This window comes from Eucalyptus grandis, chromosome 7 (genome assembly GCF_016545825.1).
Source record: "Eucalyptus grandis isolate ANBG69807.140 chromosome 7, ASM1654582v1, whole genome shotgun sequence".
NCBI classification, from domain to species: domain Eukaryota; kingdom Viridiplantae; phylum Streptophyta; class Magnoliopsida; order Myrtales; family Myrtaceae; genus Eucalyptus; species Eucalyptus grandis.
Window position 1 is genome coordinate 13644804 of NC_052618.1, and position 19430 is coordinate 13664233.

The window sequence follows — 19430 nt, forward strand, 5'->3', positions numbered from 1 at the left end:
GTTATATCATAAATAAAAGGTAAAGTACATTAGTTGTCTTTTAAGGTCATAAATTAGCTTTTATTTGTCATAGATTTTCATATGTGCGAAATTATTCTAAAGGATGTACATTATCTTGCCTATAAATTTCTTCGGCAACCATTTATAATACCCGCTATATCACATAATTTCTTGAAGGTCCTTTGTAATTGTAAATGCTATGTTGATGGGTTTGTCCATCACATTTCAATCCCATCCTTGTAGTCCTTGATAATGGAAGGACTTCTCAATCCAAAAGAAATATGTTGTCAAACTAATTGTATGAAACCCTTGCAAATTTAGTTTGTGATCAGTTCTGAGTTATCTCAATTTACTGGTTACAAGTATATTTATATTAATGGGGTTTCGTCAAGACAAATTGAAGGGAATGTTGGCATTGAAGTAATTCCATAATTAAAGTAATTTATAATCTTTTGAAATGTGTTCCATTAAATTTAGTTATCAAAATATGTTATCATCCACAAAATGTATAATATAGGTGACTCTCTTAGAAACCAATACGAAGAATGGGAAGGAGGACTGAATTTTCAAATAAAAGCAGCTATGCTAATCTAATTGATGCATGCCTTTTGTATATCGTGTTTAAATAGGCACTTAATCATTGCATAGTCCCCATAATTGTAAGAGTACATAATTTTGTGCACAGTTTTTTTTTTCTTTTATAGTAAAAGTAGGCCCTGACAATTGTATGGTTTTCATTATGTCACAACAAAGTCATTCATTGCAAATTCGGAATTCTTGCTCTTGGAGTTCCAAAGTGATCTTTACCATTTCTTTACTCCATACAGCAGAATTTGAAATCCCCTATGATGAAAGAAATTACTTTTGTATAGCTCCATATCCTCCATCAACTAGAGAATGTCTCACCATGTGGTTCATGAGTAAGGCCAAGTCTGTAACAAGTCTGTAACAAGTCTCTAACAGATTCACCTTAAATGATCATCTTATTTTGTGATCACCCTTAGATACTCCTATGGGGAGATTGGTCATGTGAATAAGGCCAAAGTTTGTAACAATATCCAAAAATGGAACTTGATGCCATAATGGAAAATTCACTATCTTAAAGTCCAAATAATTTTATAGAGACTTACTTCAAATGTTTCGACGTGTCTTGTATTTCAATTCAGCTACTTAGTATGTGTTAGTTTAATTTCTGAAGCTTCAAGTGCTCCACATTATAATCTTCAAGAAATTTGTGCCGAAATATGAGTTTTTTTTGTTGTTGAGTTCATTTGATTTAGATTGTAACTTTTATGTAGTTTTTCTTAGCCAATTTTCACCATCCAAATTAAGAAAAACCGATGGTTGCCCAGTCTCGCAGAATCATATGTGGTCATTGCGCCGTTTCTCTCCATGGCGATCTACAAATCTAAATATCAAGTCCTTTCAACTAAGTGTTTTTGCATTTGGCCTTTATAGTTATGTATAGATATAATTGAATGCACTTTTGGCATCACGAACAAAAATCCACATATTTATGTTTGATATCCTATTAAATTGGTCATTAATAATGATTTACTAACATTAAACTAAGGACAAACAATTGCCTGGTTAAGAAAAGCGCACAACGATTTTGTCCAGGAAAAGTTGAGGCGGCTATTTCGTTGACCAGAAAAGATTGCACTTTTATAGTGGCAATTAGCACTAAAGTTGATGGTGGGGCTCAAGACTCCTGCAATGCGTTAATTTTCCCGTCGGTCAGTAAAGGGTCCTGGACATATATTTTGCGGGTCCCATAAGGCAATGTGTGTGAGTCTTTACGTCTTTGCTTTTTCTTAATCGTCGCAGTCTTTGGAGCTTTTAACTTTCGCCATAGTTCTCCTGGACGCCGGCCATGGATATCAGTAAAACTTTTTTTGGGCCAAAATTTGAGGTTAAAAGTATTATTGGGTTTGCTTTATTATATAGAGAGAGATAAGTAATGCTGCACTCGCTAATACATTTCTGATGGATAAATTCTTCGACGGAATAAAACTAGCTCACCCATCAAATTAAGCTTAGCATTGCAAGTTTTTTAGCGAAGAAAGGACTTGAAATTGGAAACAATGCTAGTATGGAGATTTTTTTTACTCCATTTTTTTGTTTTATTCTATTTTTTTTCCTTTTGTGAAACTTAATTAATCCCCCTCTCCCCCTGGCACTCGTGTATATTTACGGATTTGAGATTTAAATTAATCACTAATTCCATGAGCAAATTCTGCAGGTTGCCTTTCAAAGATTGGAGACATTAGAAATCAATGGCTTGGAAAACATCGGGTTTATATTTTTCCCATCCATGGTTAAATCTCTCACACAACTGAAAAAACTGACTATATCGAATTGTAAGAAGACGGAGGTGATCATTATGGAGGAAGAAGGATTGGGAATGGAAAAATAAAAAAATTTGGCATTCTCGATGTTAACCGATTGACGTGCTTCTCTCATGGAAAGTGTAAGATTGGTTTTTTGGTTTTATCATTGAAGATTGTCTTGTAAATATATTCATCTCTACAATGCAATTGGTGATATTCTTTTCATCCAATGAAATACCAATGACAGGTGCACGAGAAAGTCGAAGTCAAGATTGCGTCAGATCACGCGCCACTACACTCTTCAATCAAGAGGTACACGATTAACATTATGTCAAAATATTAAATATACTGGAGACAAGCATAGCCAAGATAGAAACTTAGTTACTTATAATGTATATTTTGGTTAAAATATTTTAATAGAAAATGAGTGTTGTACAAGTATAAGTGTTCAAAGTTGCTGACGTGTATGAGTTGCAATTTCTTACTTTTACTTTCTGTACAAATAGTTTCCATAAAGATGGTTGAACATCTCTTATCATACTTGTAAAAAGCATGAATGGTAATACGATTGCCAAATAGGATCTCTAAAAGCTTTTTGATGTTCCCAAAAAACTCAAAACTCTCATCAGCCTCACATGTATGGCATAGGCATTGCACACATCTACAGTGAAAGTGAGCAGTAAGATTCGAGAGACCGGAGACGAAGGGCCTTTGAGACACTTACTTGACTTCATTTGCACTTACAAGAAGGACTTTGAGATGCTTACTTGACTCACTCAAGATCTCTCTCTCTCTCTCTCTCTCTCTCTCTCTCTCTCTCTCTCTCTCTCTCCTTTCTGGTCGAAGGAAGCTTTACTCTCTTTCAATTGCACCAGCATAAGGAATCTAAGCCCTCTCAGTTGCTAAACTGAGCAAAGATCTCTAAGGTCCAGGGCTTCGGAAATCACACTTTTAGTTCTTACATGAACCACAAGACCAATTTTATGAAACTCTTGCTAAAGAAATAAAATACACTTCACAAATCATCCATTTCAATTGAACCATCTGACTTGTAAAGTGAATATGGGAATCTGACCAAAAAAAAAAAAAAAAAAAAAGTGAATATGGGAAGAACATTTGAGTGGAAAATGAAATAGACTAATTTACAAGCAAGTTCCCTTTGACTAAACTAAAAGCAATTTAGGCCGTTCACCTAAAATGTTGTTTATGCCGCCAAAGAGGCTTCAAAATGGGCACTCCCACAAGATTAATACATCGACTTTCTTAAATAATTTTAATTTTCTATAATGAGATATTCAGGAAAACTTTCAACTATTTGATTCGAGTACATGTAGAATCTGTCGTTGGCATCTAACTATTGGATCCTCCAGCATGGATAAAAGATCACTGAATTTTAAAAGGAAAATTCAATCGATTAAGTATACTGAGTTCTTTCAAGTGGGAAATGATGTGAGTAAGATTTGTTCGTCCCCAAGCAATTCCCTTTTCAATTGTTTTTTCTTAGCCTCACTTTTTAATTGATTTAAAGCGATGTAACATTGATTTAAGCCATTCTGTATTAGATAAAATCACACCTGCTACTATACTGCACCTTTTGATGGATGATTGTTTAGCTTTTTAATCTCAATCTCTCCATCATTTTCTTTCTGATTGCTAATATTCTTACTCAAGCTATCCTCGGCTGCATTTTTCTTTACTACATCAATGTAGTGACTTCTAAGTTCCAACGTTAATTACCCTTTTGGCGTGGTTCTTGTTTCTTTAAATAGATTCTTCCTCGTCTCAAGTGATTTAACTATTGCTACGTATACTAGCTAATTCATTATATTAGGGAAGTAACTAAATTGAAGAGGGAGAGATTTTATTTAAATTCGGGTTCTATGGGAGACTATTGTGATTCTAAAATTGTTTTATGAGCATATCCAAATTACAATTTTCTCCATTGTCAATAGAATCTGGTCAGAACAGAATTCCTACTTTTTGATTTGTCTCTAGTAATTCCAATAGCCTTCTCATCCTAGAGTCATCGACAATGGTATGGATTTTTCTTTTACTAACTTTTTTTTTTTCCTTTTGTGGAACTTAGACAGAATCGACAATTCCATGAATTCATAATTTACATCTTCACCCTCATCTATATTTACATCTTGGAAGTTCATGATTAACCGAATTACCAATTCTATGAACGAATATCGCAGGTTGCATTTCCTAACTTGGAGACATTAAATATCACTAGCTTGGACAACATCGAGATGATATGGGACAATCAAGTTGCTACAGATTCTTTCCCCAAGCTAAAATCGCTTTTTGTGGATAAATGCAATAAGGTTGTGACCGTTGTTCCTTCTTCCATTCTGGGACGGCTCTTGTGCCTAGAAAGTTTAAAGGCAAACACATGTGGTTCATTGGAAGTTGTTTTCGAAATTCGGCCACTAAATCCTATAGATGGACCTCAAGTTGCTCTTCCGTTAAAAAAGCTGATGGTATCAAGACTACCAAAGCTAAAGTGTGTATGGAAAAAGGAACTCCACCATCAAGTTAAATTCCAATGCCTACATTCTATTAGCATTTCCGAATGCAAGAGCCTCACCTCTCTATTTCTAGCCTCAATAGCCAAAGATCTAGTCCAACTTGAGGAGTTAGAGATCAATGGATGTGGCATTGTGGAACTCATTGAGAAGGAAGAAGGACTAGTTCCCAAGTTTGATTTCCCAAAGTTAACCTCCCTCAAGCTTAAGCATTTGACAGAGTTGAAGTGCATCTACACCGAAACACATGCTTTACATTGGCCGACATTGAAGACCTTGCAGGTCTATCGCTGTAACAAATTGGAGATCTTTGCTTTGCAACCTGAGAATGAGATGCTATTTCATAAACGACCTCTCTTCCTTATAGAAAAGGTACGACCTGAAATTATTTGTGTTTGCTTCAATGGTGAATATTTGAAGTAATGATTAGCGTCATAGCCAAGCATCTCATTCAAGTAGCTCTTACATGCAAAGATGTAAAATGTAAGACTCTCCTTGAATCCATAAAAATATTACAACATTGAAACATCATATGCTCTTCAAGTGTTGACCGAAAATTCTTCTCAATGTCTAACGTACCGAATGAATACTCGTTGAACCCCTTTCAAAAAACATTTAGGCTCATTTCAATGGTTCTCTCTCCTAAATGCCACTAAGATTGAAAAAACGTGGCATATGTTGTGATCTTATCATGGTACAAGTGTATTGTCTCATTTGAATCGTAAGAGATTACTGATATTATGCTAAAAACGGAAAGATGGGACATTGTTGTTGACATTATTGTTATTATCCACAAAATGTATAATATAGGCAACTCTCTTAAAAACCAACATGAAGAATGGAAAGGAGGATCATGTTTTTAAATAAAAGCTACTATGCTAATCTAATTGATGCACGCCTTTTGTATATCATGTTTAAACAAGTAATTAATCATTACATAGGCCTCATAATTATAAGAGCACGGAATTTTGTATACGTTCATGCATGCATGTAGCATGTATAGAGATATTTGTACATATTTTTGGCATCACAAACACAAATCCACAATGGCTACTGGATATCCTATTAAATTTGTTATTGATAGTGATTTACTAACATTAAAGAAAAGTTAGTAAGCTAAGGACAAACATTTGCTTGGATAAGAAAAATGCACGACTGTTTTGTCCAACGAAAGTTGACGCGGCACTAAAGTTGATGGTGGGGCGGGGCGCAAGACTCCCTCAATATGTTAATTTTTCCTTTGGGTCCAAGACATATTTGTTGTGGGTCCCACAAGGCTGTGTGTTTGCGCCTTTGGGTTTTCGCTTTTTCTTAACCGCCTCTTTGGGGCTTTTAATTTTCACCATTGTTCTCATTGGACACTAGCAATAGATATCGGTTGAACTTTTTTTGGGCCGAAATTTGAGGTTGAAAGTGTTGTCAAGTTTGCTTTATCAGATGGAGAGAGATAAGTAATGCTTCACTCGCTAATCCATTTATGAAGGAGAAATTATTCATATGGAATAAAACTAGCTCACTCATCAAATTAAGCTCAGCATTGCAAGTTTTTTTAGCTAAGGAAAGATTGGAAATTAGAAACGACGTTAGATGGAGATTTCTTTTACTCCGTTTTATTGTTTTATTCTCTTTTTTTCCCTTTTGTGCAACTTAATAATTCCCCTCTCCCCTTGGCACTCGTGTATATTTACATCTTGAAAGTTTATGAATTCGAGATTTGATTAATCACTGATTCCATGAGCAAATTCTGTAGGTTGGCTTTCAGAGATTGGGGATATTAGAAATCAGCGGCTTGGATAATCTCAAGTTTTTATTTTTGCCATCCATGGTTAAATCTCTCGCACAACTGAAAAAACTAACCATATCAAATTGTGAGTAGATGGAGGCGATCTTTATGGAGGAAGAAGGGTTGGGAATGGAAACATCAGAATTTTTGGCATTCCAGATATTAACCAATTTACACTTAAAACAATTGAAAAGTTTGACATGCTTCTCTCATGGAAAGTGTAAGATTGATTTTTTGTTTTTATTGCTAAAAATTGTCTTGTAGATATATTCATCCCTACAATACAAATGGTGATAATGACAGGTGTACGAGAAAGTCAAAGTCAGGATTGCGTCAGATCACGCTCCACTACACTGTTCAATCAAGAGGTATGTAATTAACATTAGTCAAATTATTAATTATACTGGAGACAAGTATAGCCAAGATAAAAACTAAGTCATTTATAATATATATGTTCGTTAAAAAATTTTAACGGACGATGAGTGGCGTACAAGCATAAGTGTTTAGAGTTGCCAACATGTATGATTTGCAATTTCTCACTTTCAATTTCTCTAAAAATAATTTCCATAAAGATGGTTGAACATCTCTTATGGTACCTGCACAAAGCATGAACGGGTAATACAACTACCGAATAGGATCTCTAAAAGCTTTCCAATATTCACAAGAAACTTAAAACTCTGAACAACCTTACATGTATGGCTTAATCGAGAGGAAAGTGAGCTGTAAGGTTCAAGAGGCTTGAGACGAAGGGCCTTTAACACACTCACTTGACTTCATTTGCACTTGTAAGATCTCATTTTTTTCCTAGTCGAAGGAAGCTTTACTCTTTTAACCGCACCCGCAAAGGGAATCATGGTCCTTAGGAGCTTAATTATAGGTGGTAATCATGGCTTCTCCGACACCTAACCCCACTGAGCAAGACCTCTTGGGTCTTGGGCTTTAGATATCACCCCTTTCAACCACACCATTTTTACATGAACTACTAAGACCATTCTTGTGAAACTTTTATTAAAGAAATAAAATACATTATGCAAATCAGCCATTTCAATTGAGTCATTTGAATTGTCAAGCGCATAGCGAGAAGAATGTTTCCGTGGAAAATGAAAGAGAGCAATGTACAGATGGGTTGACTTTGACTAAACTAAAAGCAATATAGGCCATTCACCTAAAATGTTATTTATGCATCCAAAATGTCATCCACATCGATGGCTTAGACATTGCACGCATGTACATTGAAAGCAATTGAAAAAGAAATCGAGAGGAAAGTGAGCTGTAAGGTTCAAGAGGCTGGAGATGAAGGGCCTTTAAGACGCTCACTTGACTTCATTTGCCCTTACAAGATCTCATATATTTTCCTAGTCGAAGGAAGCTTTACTCTTTTAACCGCACCCGCAAAGGGAATCAAAGCCTTCTCCGACACCTAACTGAGCAAGACCTCTTGGGTCTTGGGCTTTAGATATCACCCCTTTCAGTTTTTACATGAACTGCTAGACCATTCTTATGAAACTTTTATTAAAGAAATAAAATACATTATGCAAATCAGCCATTTCAATTGAGTCATTTGAATTGTCAAGCGCATAGCAGAAGAATGTTTCCGTGGAAAATGAAAGAGAGCAATGTACAGATGGGTTGACTTTGACTAAACTAAAAGCAATATAGGCCATTCACCTAAAATGTTATTTATGCATCCAAAATGGGCTGCACAAATGGGCCCTCCCATGGGATTAATACGTTGACCTTCTTAGATATTTTTAATCTATTATAATGAGATATTTAGCATTGTTTATGTATATGATTTGTCGTTCACATATAACTAATGGACCTTCCAGCATTAATAGAAAATGAATTTTGAAAGGAAAATTCGTTCGATTAAGTATACATAGTGGTTTGAAGAGTGGAATGATGTGAGTAGGATTTGTTCATTTGACCCAAGCGATTCCTTTTTAATCGCTCTCTCTTAGCCTAACTATGCAATTGCTTTAGTGTGATCTAATATTGATTTGAGGCATTCGGTATTAGGTAAAATTATATCTCTTATTGTAATGCACCATTTGATGGTTGATCTATTGCCTTTTCAATCTCAATCTCTCCATCAGTTTCTTTCTAATGGCTAATATTCTTCCTCAAGTGATCCCTTAGCTGCATTCTTCTTTTACTACATCAATTCAGTGACTTCTCTAACGGTGATTACCCATTTGACTTGCTTTTTGTTTCTTTAAATAAATTCTTCCTCATTCTTAATTAATTTACAAAATGGTGCGATTTCACTAAAGAATTTCATCCATGTTGTAACTTAAATGACCTTCTCTAAGTGATTTAATAATTGCTATGTATAGTAGCTAATTCACTCTTGGGCTAGCCAAAAAGGCACAAAGGGAGAGATTTTATTTGAGTTTGGGATCTATGAAACACTAATGTCATTAGATGATTGTTATATGAGCGTATCCAAATTACCATTTTGCCCATATTTAACACATTTTGGTCAGAATTCCTACTTAGCACTTTTTGTTTTGTCTCCAATATATTCCAATAGCCTTCCCATTCTGGAGTCATCTACATTAGAATGGAGAATTTTTTTTTTTTTACTATTTTCATTTCATTCTTTTTTTTTTTTTTTGTGTGACTTAAGATAGAATTACCAATTCCGTGAATTCATAATTCACATCTTGGCATTCTTCTTTATTTACATCTTGGAAGTTCATGAATTCATAATTTAACTTAATCACCAATTATGTGAGTACCACAGGTTGCGTTTCCTAACTTGGAGAATTTATATATCGAGGGCATGGATGAAATCAAGATGATATGGGATGATCAAATTCCTGCGAATTCTTTCTCTAAGCTAAAATTGCTTTTAGTGAATGAATGCAAAAAGCTCGTGAACATTGTACCTTCTTTCATTCTAGGACAGCTCTTGAGCCTGGAAACTTTGACGCAAAAGCATGTGCTTTGCTTGAAGTTGTTTTTAAACTCCAACCACTCAATCCTCTAGATGGAAATATTGTTGCTCATTCTCCATTAAAAGAGCTGAAGTTAAATGACTTATCAAAGCTAAACTGTGTATGGGATAAGGAACTCTACCATCATATTAAATTCCAATGTCTACATTTGATTACCCTTCGAAGATGCACTAGGCTCACCTCTTTGTTTTCGGCCTCAATAGCCAGAGATCTAATCCAACTTGAGGAGTTGGAGATCAATCAATGTGGCATTGTGGAACTCATCGAGAAGGAAGGACTAGATGAGCTTAGCGTTAATGTGGAAGCCATAGAAGGCCCAAGTCATGAGTTAAAAGTAGCATCATCCTTTCCAAGTTATTTTCAGCATATGAAGACTCTAGATGTGTCACATTGTCATGGGCTGTCAAATATGTTCACATCGACAATGGCTACAAATTTGGTGGAACTCACAAAATTGAGGATTAGTAAATGTAAAATATTGATAGAAGTCATTAGCGATGAGGGAGGAAAGGAGGGGCATGTAGTGGCTTTCAATCAATTGAAGTATGTGGAGCTTGATGGGTTGACTACATTGAGGTGTTTCAGCTCAGGTGGATACATTTTGATGTTCCCTCTCTTGAAAGATGTCATTGTGAATAGATGTCCCAAGATGGAGTTCTTCTTCAAGGGACCAATGGAGGCGCCAAATCTGGAGAGAGTACGAGTAGGTTTGAATGAAAGGTATAAAGCAACAAAGTACCCATATTTTTGGAAGGGAAACCTCAACATGATGATCCAAAATATGTTTGAAGAAATGGTATGCTTTAGTTACTAAATTCTTTGCAATTTGATTTTTTCTTATCACCAAAAAAGTAATTGTTTTTTTCTTTTTTGCTAACTAGAATTTAATGTTTAATGATGCATTTTCTAATAGGCTGCATTTGCTGGGACTAAGTTTATGTGGTTGTTTGAGTTCCTAAAGCTGATTGGAAAATGGCACAATGAACTTAATCCCATCATGTCAACTTGGCTATTAGAATCACTAGTGGTGGATAAATGTACATCATTTATTAATGTTATTCCGTCCAGCTTGATGCTTGTTTTAGAGAGAATGACAAGCTTGCAAGTGCATGATTGCGAGGCTCTAGAAGCAATATTCGATCTTGAAGGGCTTGAAGCTATGGATTGCACTCAGGCGCCACCTCAGTTACAATATCTGTACTTGGTCAATCTACCAAAGTTGAGGCAACTATGGAACAAAGATCTCTACACTATCTTAGCCTTTATAAATGCAACAACTTGAGACATGCTTTTGTTCCATCAATGGCTCAGTGCCTTCCCAATCTATGGAAGATGGAAATAAAGGAGTGTGATCAAATGGAAGGAGTGATCGCAGATGAAGAAGGGCAAGGAAGCACAATGGAGGAGATTACATTCCCAAAACTTTGGTGGATAACTTAGGAATGCTTGCCCAATTTCACTAGTTTCCTCTTGTGGAAGAATCATACGCTAGAATGCCCTATTTTGTTAAAGCTAAGCATTGCCCACTGCCCCGAGATGAGAAGTCTAACTTGGCAATCTTCAATGGAGATTTACAATGGCACTCCTTCACTTTTCACTCCACAGGTTAGTCTCTCAAATAAATGCATTTTTGGCATTTCATTTGAACATATTCGTTCGTTTATAATTGGACAATGCATGGTATGCAGAAAAAAGTGCTAGATATAATTGTTTGTAATATCAATCATCAATGCTTTGCTCAAATTTGACCGGGACTCTATGTTTCATACCTAAACAAAGATGACTAGAATATATGCCTTCCCACAATAATCCAGGATCACATCCATAAAGTATTAATGCAAAACAATTTAGACATTGATAATCATGTGTGGTTTTAAAATCATTTAATTATACGGATCTATGTACATAATCTATTAATATTTACTTAAAAGATTAAAAGTTTTCTAATCCTCAACAAATATAAGTATTAATTGTCCATCTCCATATATTTTTAGAAGTGTTATTTCTGTGAGCTCATAAAATCATATTGTGTGCAATACCTCAAAATTGATTATAGAGGGATTTTAAAAAAGTTATGACAATAACCATATGAAAACATTTACTTTTTTGCAATTTCAACTATAAAGAACAAAACAGTAAACATAGAATAGCATTTAAAAATGGCAGAAAAAATGAAGTATCACCCACTTCATATTTTCTTGCATAGAAGCAAACTGGCATCGTTCCATTAAACATGAAGAGAAGGGAAAAGAAAACTTCATAATTAGAAAAGCCTAGTTCACAAATTGCTTAACTATTACAACTCTTTGTACCATAATCGTCTTCCCAATCAACAAAATTGAAGGAATTAGAGAGAATTGCTCTTTTAATTGGAGTGCTCTAAACTTCAATAATGATCAATACAATCAACTTTTTTATTATCTTTTTTATATCTTAATAATCACCAATGCTTGACTGCGTCTTGATGATAGAATAAGTAAAAATAAAAAGGCCAATATGCATGAAGTTGTTCATCTTCTTTGTTTGTAAATCACACTTGAATTGCTATACTCCAACAACCTATCAAATTACCTACCCATATTAAACAACAAATATTAACTCTGAATTATCATATTGAGTGATAATTAGTGTGATACTGCGCACAATCTATGTTTGGCAAGAGAAAATGTAGATTGCTTTTTCCATAAAAGAAATGGCAAAAAAAGGAAAAAATAAAATAAAAGAGAGAATAGGATAGCTGGACAATAAATAGTAGCGATTCCGTGGGTGGTTGCCGGCATTGCGAGTCTAATTTCATTACTAGATCACAATATTTAATCAATGTCCTAGCTAAAATAAAAATTTTAAAAATCAGAATAAATTATCCAATCAACAACACTAATACATGGTGTATTTAATGCATGGTGTATTTAATGCACCTAATATTTTCTCTTCAATGGTGTTGTTGATTGGATAATTTATTCCGATTTTTAAAATTTTTATTTTAGCTAGGACATTGATTAAATATTGTGATCTAGTAATGAAATTAGACTCGCAATGCCGGCAACCACCCACGGAATTGCTACTATTTATTGTCCAGCTGTCCTATTCTCTTTTATTTTTTCCTTTTTTTTACCATTTCTTTTATGGAAAAACCAATCTGCATTTTCTCTTGCCAAACATAGATTGTGCACAGTATCACACTAATTATCACTCAATATGATAATTCAGAGTTAATATTTGTTGTTTAATACGGGTAGGTAATTTGATAGGTTGTTGGAGTATACCGTCACTCCATATTTTGCTTAAATTGTCCATATGGGAGAGAACCATCTGCCTAAGCTGGGGACATTGTACCTGGCATATTGAGAAAAATGACGTAATGAATGTGATTATATTGAGTTATGACCTCAAAGAAAGAATTTCTAAACTTCCCTTACTCTCACAAATCATGAGAATGCGAGAGCTTGTTAGTGACCAAAAAAAGGGAGCGGCTGATTGATGCTTTCATTTAAGCTTACTAATGACTAAGGCCAAGTATATTGCATTGCAATGAGCATGAAATTATAAATGCATTTATAATCAATAATACGTTGAGCATCAACTTTTAAGTGCCTCAATTGACATTTTATGCTAGCAATGCCTATCCCTTTAATTTTTGGAAAGTTCAATGATGAATACTTGGATTCTCGAACTTTCAAATTTGTTCACATTGATGATTATCAAAGTTGCTTGCACTGATCTTTTGATAATGCAACATTAGATAAGGTAAGAATTTCTTAAAATTATTTGGTTCAAGGAATGAATGTAGCTTAAGCACAGTTCAAAGAAGCTTTGATGCACGTGCTTCATATTGCAATCCGATCAGGATATACATACATATCATCCTTCGCTCTTCCTTACTTTGGCTTCAATGCCGCGCTGATGGGTGCAAGATTATGATGCTCCAACGATGGGTATAAGCTGGTTCTACATATATATCTTATCAATTAAAAGAAATTGACTTCCCATTTTCATCTCTAGTATATTTAGAAAAATCCAAAAATTATTAACAAAAGTGAATAGGTAGCATGTACATTGATGTTTATTTGTACGGAGGTGAGAAAATCAACTATGTTTTATTTTTTTGTTTACTATGTTATGACCTCTGACGGATTGTCCAAGAAGCAAAGTACTGATATTTTTTATTTGGTTACAATAAAATTAATGCAACTATGACTTGTCGTAGCCAAAAAAAAAAAAAAAAAATGACTTTCCACACTTCCCTTAATCTATTAATACTCTTAATTGAGGATTTTGATGAGTATTTGAAATTATTTAACAATGTGGGAGAAACCTATTATTACGGAGAGCTCATATTTGACATAAAAAAGAAATTAATGCTATCACAACTTGTCACTACCAAAAAATCTTATGAATAATTTTATGCTTCCCCAAATTCATTAGTATTCTTGCTTCAGTGTTATGATGACTTCTTGAAATATCCTCTAAATGTGAGGATACCTATTATTACATGACAACTTATACATACAAATGACATTAGAAGTAAATAAATAATTAGCAATAACTCTTACAATAAAAAAGTAAATAAATGTATAGATATTCCTCATGATTAAACATTCTATGCAACAATAGAAAGAATTACGCAAAAGTATTAGAATAAGAAAAAACACAAGCATTTCCTCCGTCACCAAAAAAGAGAAGCAATAACTGAAACTCGCATGGAATCTATAGTAGAAAAGGCCAAAAAATCATATTTGGGTCGGTATCGCGCATTTTCAAGTGCATTAGGATTCAACCCAGAAAAAGAAGTGCCGGAGGAGGTCGTTTTTTGTTGCCTTCACTGTTCACATTAGGAGAACTTCATGAGACGGAATGGAAGTATTGACCGGACGATTGAGTCCTAATATTTTTAATTTTTTATGTAGCTAGGACATTGACTAAATATTGGGCTTTTTTTTTTTTTTTTTTTTTGTCAGATGACTAAATATAAAAATCTCAGTCCACCTCACTTTCCTCCTCCATCTACGCTTTCTCCTCCATCTCTAGCCATATTGAACCTAACCTTCCGCCTCCCTCTACCATCGCCACCGGCGGAGTTGCCGCCACATCCAAGTCGACCATTGCCGGGCATCCAACCCTCTCCGTCGTCTTTGTGGTCTCCATTCATGACACCGCTCGTCCATGGCAGCGTTCAAGCTCCGGCCGTCTCGTCCATGGCCACTCTTCCCTGACATCAATTCCTCTGTTTTTTCTTTCGCCGTTTGACCTCACAGTCCATGGCCATCGGGATCTCAAACTCGCCGTCAAGGCTTGTGGCCATTGTACAAGCTGCATTCGCCAGATCTGTGGAGGAGCCTCCTCGTGAGCCATGGACGAGCTAGGCTTGCGTACATTGATGAAACCAAATCTGGAGGCACGACTCTAGTCTAGATCCGGACGAGTAATGACCACGAGCAGTTGTGACGATGGAGGGGTGGCTCGGCCATGGACGGGGCCGACCATGAGCCAACCGCGAGCGATGACGGAGGGGACAATGGTAGTCCATAAGTCATCGTTGCTCGCGACAGGACTTCCAGATCTGGAACCATGGCTCCAACGACAACGGCTCGTACATGGCCGCGAGCGACGGTGGTCGACTTCCAGATTTGCAACTCCGTCGCTATGGACGGCCAAATTTCGAGATCTATAAAACAATGAGACAGACAAATCAGAGGAAGCCGGCCATGCTCGGCTTGGACATAGCGAGGATTAGCCTAATCAAGGTACCGGTAACTTCGCCGTTGGCGACAGCAAAGGAGGGGCAGAGGTCGGGCGACTGTGGATGAAGGAGGAGGAAGAGAGGGCTGAAGAGAAGATTTTTTAATTTTTCTTCGCTGGAATCAACGCCCCGATCAAATCGACACCGAAATCCCTTCCACATGGGAGATCCACTTCGACCCACCATAACCAACAAGCTTTGGTTCGCGTAATCACTTGAAACCCATGGAAGCACACACACAGAGAGGAGGGGAGCTTCAGAGAAGCGATTCCAAAACTTCCGATTCAACCATTGGACAGACCACCCAATCAATCACCCCAAAAAAAAAAAAAAAAAAAAAGGTAAGAGGATGAGGGGGAAGGGGAGGAAGAAGGTAGATTTGGTTCACTTTCTTTTTTTCCCTCATCACGAAGAGGAGGATCAAGGTGAAACGAAATGACTGAGAGCGAACATTTCTTAGAGGGGGAGAAGCTAAATCATCAAATAGACTTTGTCTAATTTCTTCATTTTTCTGTTTTCTTTTATTTTTTCTTTTGTCTAGTGAGCGCACCGCAACAGCACTTTGCAATGCAGAGACGGAGGCCAAGGCCACCGAGGAAGGAAAGAGAGAGAGAGAGGGAGGGAGCAAAGCCACACCAGAAAGAGGTAAGAGTGCTTTCCAGTAACGAGGCATTATTGAAGGGAGGGGGAGCAAATATTTTGATCGTTCAACTGATAAGTGTGCAAATCGACATGTGGTAAAGCCGACCCCACTTATCAGTTGAGCGATCAAAATATTTGCTCCCCCTCCCTTCAATAACGCCCCGTTACTGGAAAGCTCTCTTTCCTCTTTTTGGTGTGGCTTTGCTCCCTCCCTCTCTCTCTTTCTTTCCTTCCTCGGTGGCCTTGACCTCCATCTGTTGCATGGCTGTTGTGGTGCGCCCACTAGACAAAGGAAAAAGAAAACAAAAACAGAAAAAGGAAGAAATTAGACAAAGTCTATTTGATGATTTAGCTTCTCCCCCTCTAAGAAATGTTCGCTCTCAGTCATTTCGTTTCACCTTGATCCTCCTCTTTGCGACGAGGGGAAAAAAGAAAGTGAACCAAATCTACAGAGTCAAGTAACAATAACACTTCTTCCTCCCCCTCCCCCTCATCCTCTTACCTTTTATTTTTTTGGGGCGATTGATTGGGTCGTCTGTCCGATGGTTGAATCTGAAGCTTCGAAATCGCTTCTCTAAAGCTTACCTCCTCTCTGTGCGCGTGCTTCCATGGGTTCCGAGTGATTATGCGAACCGGAGCTTGTTGTTTATGGCGGGTCGAAGTGGATCTCTGATGCTGAAGTGATTTCCGCGTCGATTTGGTCAGGGCATTGATTCCGGCGAAGAAAAAATAAAAAAAAAAATCTTATCTTCAGCCCTCTCTTCCTCTTACTTCGTCCACAGCCGCTCGACCTCTGCCCCTCCTCTGCTGTTGCCAATGGCGGAGTCACTAGCGCCTTGATTAGGCTGACCCCCGCTATGTCCAAGATGAGCACGGTCGACTTCCTCTGTTTTTTCTGTCTCATCATTCCATAGATCTTGAAATTTGGTCGTTCGCAGTGTCGGAGTTGCAGATCTAGAAGTTGATCACCATCACTCGCAGCCATGGACAAGCCGCTGTCACTAAAGCCATGGCTGTAGATCTGGAAGTCCTATCGGGAGCAACGATGGCTTATGGATTGCCATTGTCCCCTCCGTCATTGCCCGCAGGCGGCTCGTGGTCGGCCCCATCCATGGTCGGGCCACCCCTCCATCGTCACAGCCGCTCATGGTCATTGCCCGTCCAAATCTAAAATGGAGTCATGCCTCCAGATCTAGTATCGTCCGTGGACGCAAGCCTAGATCGTCCATGGCTCGCGAGGAGGCTCCTCCACAGATTTGGCGACCGCAGCTTGTCCATAGCCATGAGCCTTGATGGCTAGTTTGAGATCCCGACAGCCATGGACTATGAGGTCAAACCGTGAAAGAAAAAACAGAGGAATAGATGTCAGGGAAGAGTGGCCATGGACAAGACGGTCGGAGCTTGAACGCAGCCATGGACGAGCGGCGTCATGAACGGGCAAACCACAAAGACAACGGAGAGGGTTGGATGCCCGACAATGGTCGCCTTGGACGCGGAGTCGGCAATTCAGCTGGCGGCGACAATGGAGGGAGGCAAGAAGGTTGGGCTCAATGTGGCTAGAGATGGAGGAGAAAGCATAGATGGAGAAGGAAAGTGAGGTGGATTGAGATTTTTTATATTTAGTCATCTGAACAAAAAAAGAACAATATTTAGTCAATGTCGTAGCCACATAAAAAATTAAAAATAATAGGAATCAATCATCCAGTCAACACCTCCATTCCGTCTCAGGAAGTTCTCCTCATGTGAAGATTAAACGCAGTAAATGACGAACTCCTCCGGCACTTCTTTTTTTGGCTCGAACCCAAGGCACTTGAAAATGCGCGATATCATTTTTTTTATTACAGATTCCATTAAAGTTTGGTTTTTTTTTTCTGTGACTGAGGAAATGCTTTTTTTTTCTTATTCTAATACTTTTGCGCAATTCTTTCTATTGTTTTATGCAAATATAATGTTTAATTATAACAAGTATCTACACATTTGTTTACTTTTTAATTGTAAGAGTTATCACTAATTATTTATTTATAATGTCATTTGCATGTATAAGTTGTTATATAATACCTAGCCCCGCATTCTAAGAATATTTCAAAAAGTCATTATAACACTCAATCAACAATACTAATAAATTTAGGGAAGTATGAAAATAGTCATTTAATCTTTTGGTAGTGACAAATTGTGATAGCGCTAATTTCATTTTAGTGTCAAATATGAGCTATCATATAATAATTGATTTCTCCCACATTATTAGATACTTTCAAAACTCATCAAAATCTTCAATTAAGAATATTGATAGATTTAAGGAAGTGTGGAAAGTCTTTTTTTTTTTTTTTGTGACAAGTCATAATTGTATTATTTATATTATAACCAAATGAAAAATATCAATACTTGCTTTTCAATGGACAATTCCTCAGAGGTCATGATGTAGTGAAAAAAAAAAAAAACACTCTTGATTTTCTCCATACAAACAAAATGTGATCAACGAGTGCACACCTACTTTTTGCCAAGGAGTGTATCACTCGGTACATCGCAAGATTCTATTTTTATTTTTCCACCTCAAATTTGAATAAATATTATTTCAAGGATGTTATTAATGGTCCAATGTAAAACTAGTAAATTGACCCAACTTGCTTTTGCTGAGATCATAACGTTATGTTATTTATTCAAGTCGTTATGTTGCCCATGCCTATTAAAAAAAAAATTCCAATACAAAAATTTTCCATACATAAAAAAGAAGAAGGTTGTGAACAATTGAAGTTACTATATTTTTTTATATCCGGTTCACCATATAAATTTCATGACTCTTCTCTTTAGTGAACTATATTAATTAGAAGATTCATAAGTACTGTTCGCAATTTAGTATAAATAAGTAGCAATTCCCATAGTAAATAAAGGAAATAATGTTGAGCCAAGCATTAGTTTCATCTATTCATATCCTTAGTTGACTGGCTCATCATCACCATGCTCTTGCTTTTTCTCTAATTGTTATGCATGTTCACCTTGAAGCAAACAAATCTAAAACATAACCGATCTTTGCCGACGAAATTTACATAACGGAAATTTTCAGTTTGTATCGATGAATCTAAATGTTGCTCTTTTCAATAGTTCTATCGGACTGCCTAGCAAGCTCCCTAAACTTTTTGCTGGTCTTCGTGCTTATTCATTACAAAAATACAACTTGTCACTCCTCCATGGCATCAACATTGTTTTGCGGGATTCAAATTCTGTTCTTCTTCACCTTTGTCCTCACTTAATTGCGTAGAGAAACAGTTGAGTGAGCTGTCATTGATATTTAGTCAATGGCTCCATTCATGCATCAACATAAATAGGAGGGCTATCATTTCTCTCTCTCTCTCTTGCATTGTAGGTTTTCTTATGCTTTAGATGCTCTTGCATCCAATTGGAAATAGCCCTTCTCTCTCTCTCTCTCTCTCTCTGATTGTGATGCAAGAG

At 36.7% G+C, this 19430-nt stretch overlaps 1 protein-coding gene across 1 annotated transcript; it reads left to right on the plus strand.

Annotated features, from left to right (window-relative positions):
- The first annotated feature begins 2569 nt into the window (after positions 1-2569).
- Positions 2570-10883, plus strand: LOC108960825. The gene is made up of 6 exons (XM_039317475.1): positions 2570-2642; positions 4529-5230; positions 6609-6661; positions 6906-7009; positions 9805-10397; positions 10515-10883. The coding sequence occupies exons 1-6, from the start codon at positions 2571-2573 to the stop codon at positions 10881-10883; spliced, it is 1893 nt and encodes a 630-aa protein (XP_039173409.1). The 5' UTR covers position 2570.
- The last annotated feature ends 8547 nt before the right edge of the window (positions 10884-19430 follow it).

Excerpts from the sequence above, each read along its gene's own strand:
- LOC108960825 (XM_039317475.1), top strand. The coding sequence starts at position 2,571 with ATGACAGGTGCACGAGAAAGTCGAAGTCAAGATTGCGTCAGATCACGC. Across the intron at positions 2,643-4,528 it reads CTACACTCTTCAATCAAGAG|GTTGCATTTCCTAACTTGGA; the intron begins GTACACGATTAA and ends CGAATATCGCAG. Across the intron at positions 6,662-6,905 it reads AGCGGCTTGGATAATCTCAA|ATATATTCATCCCTACAATA; the intron begins GTTTTTATTTTT and ends ATTGTCTTGTAG.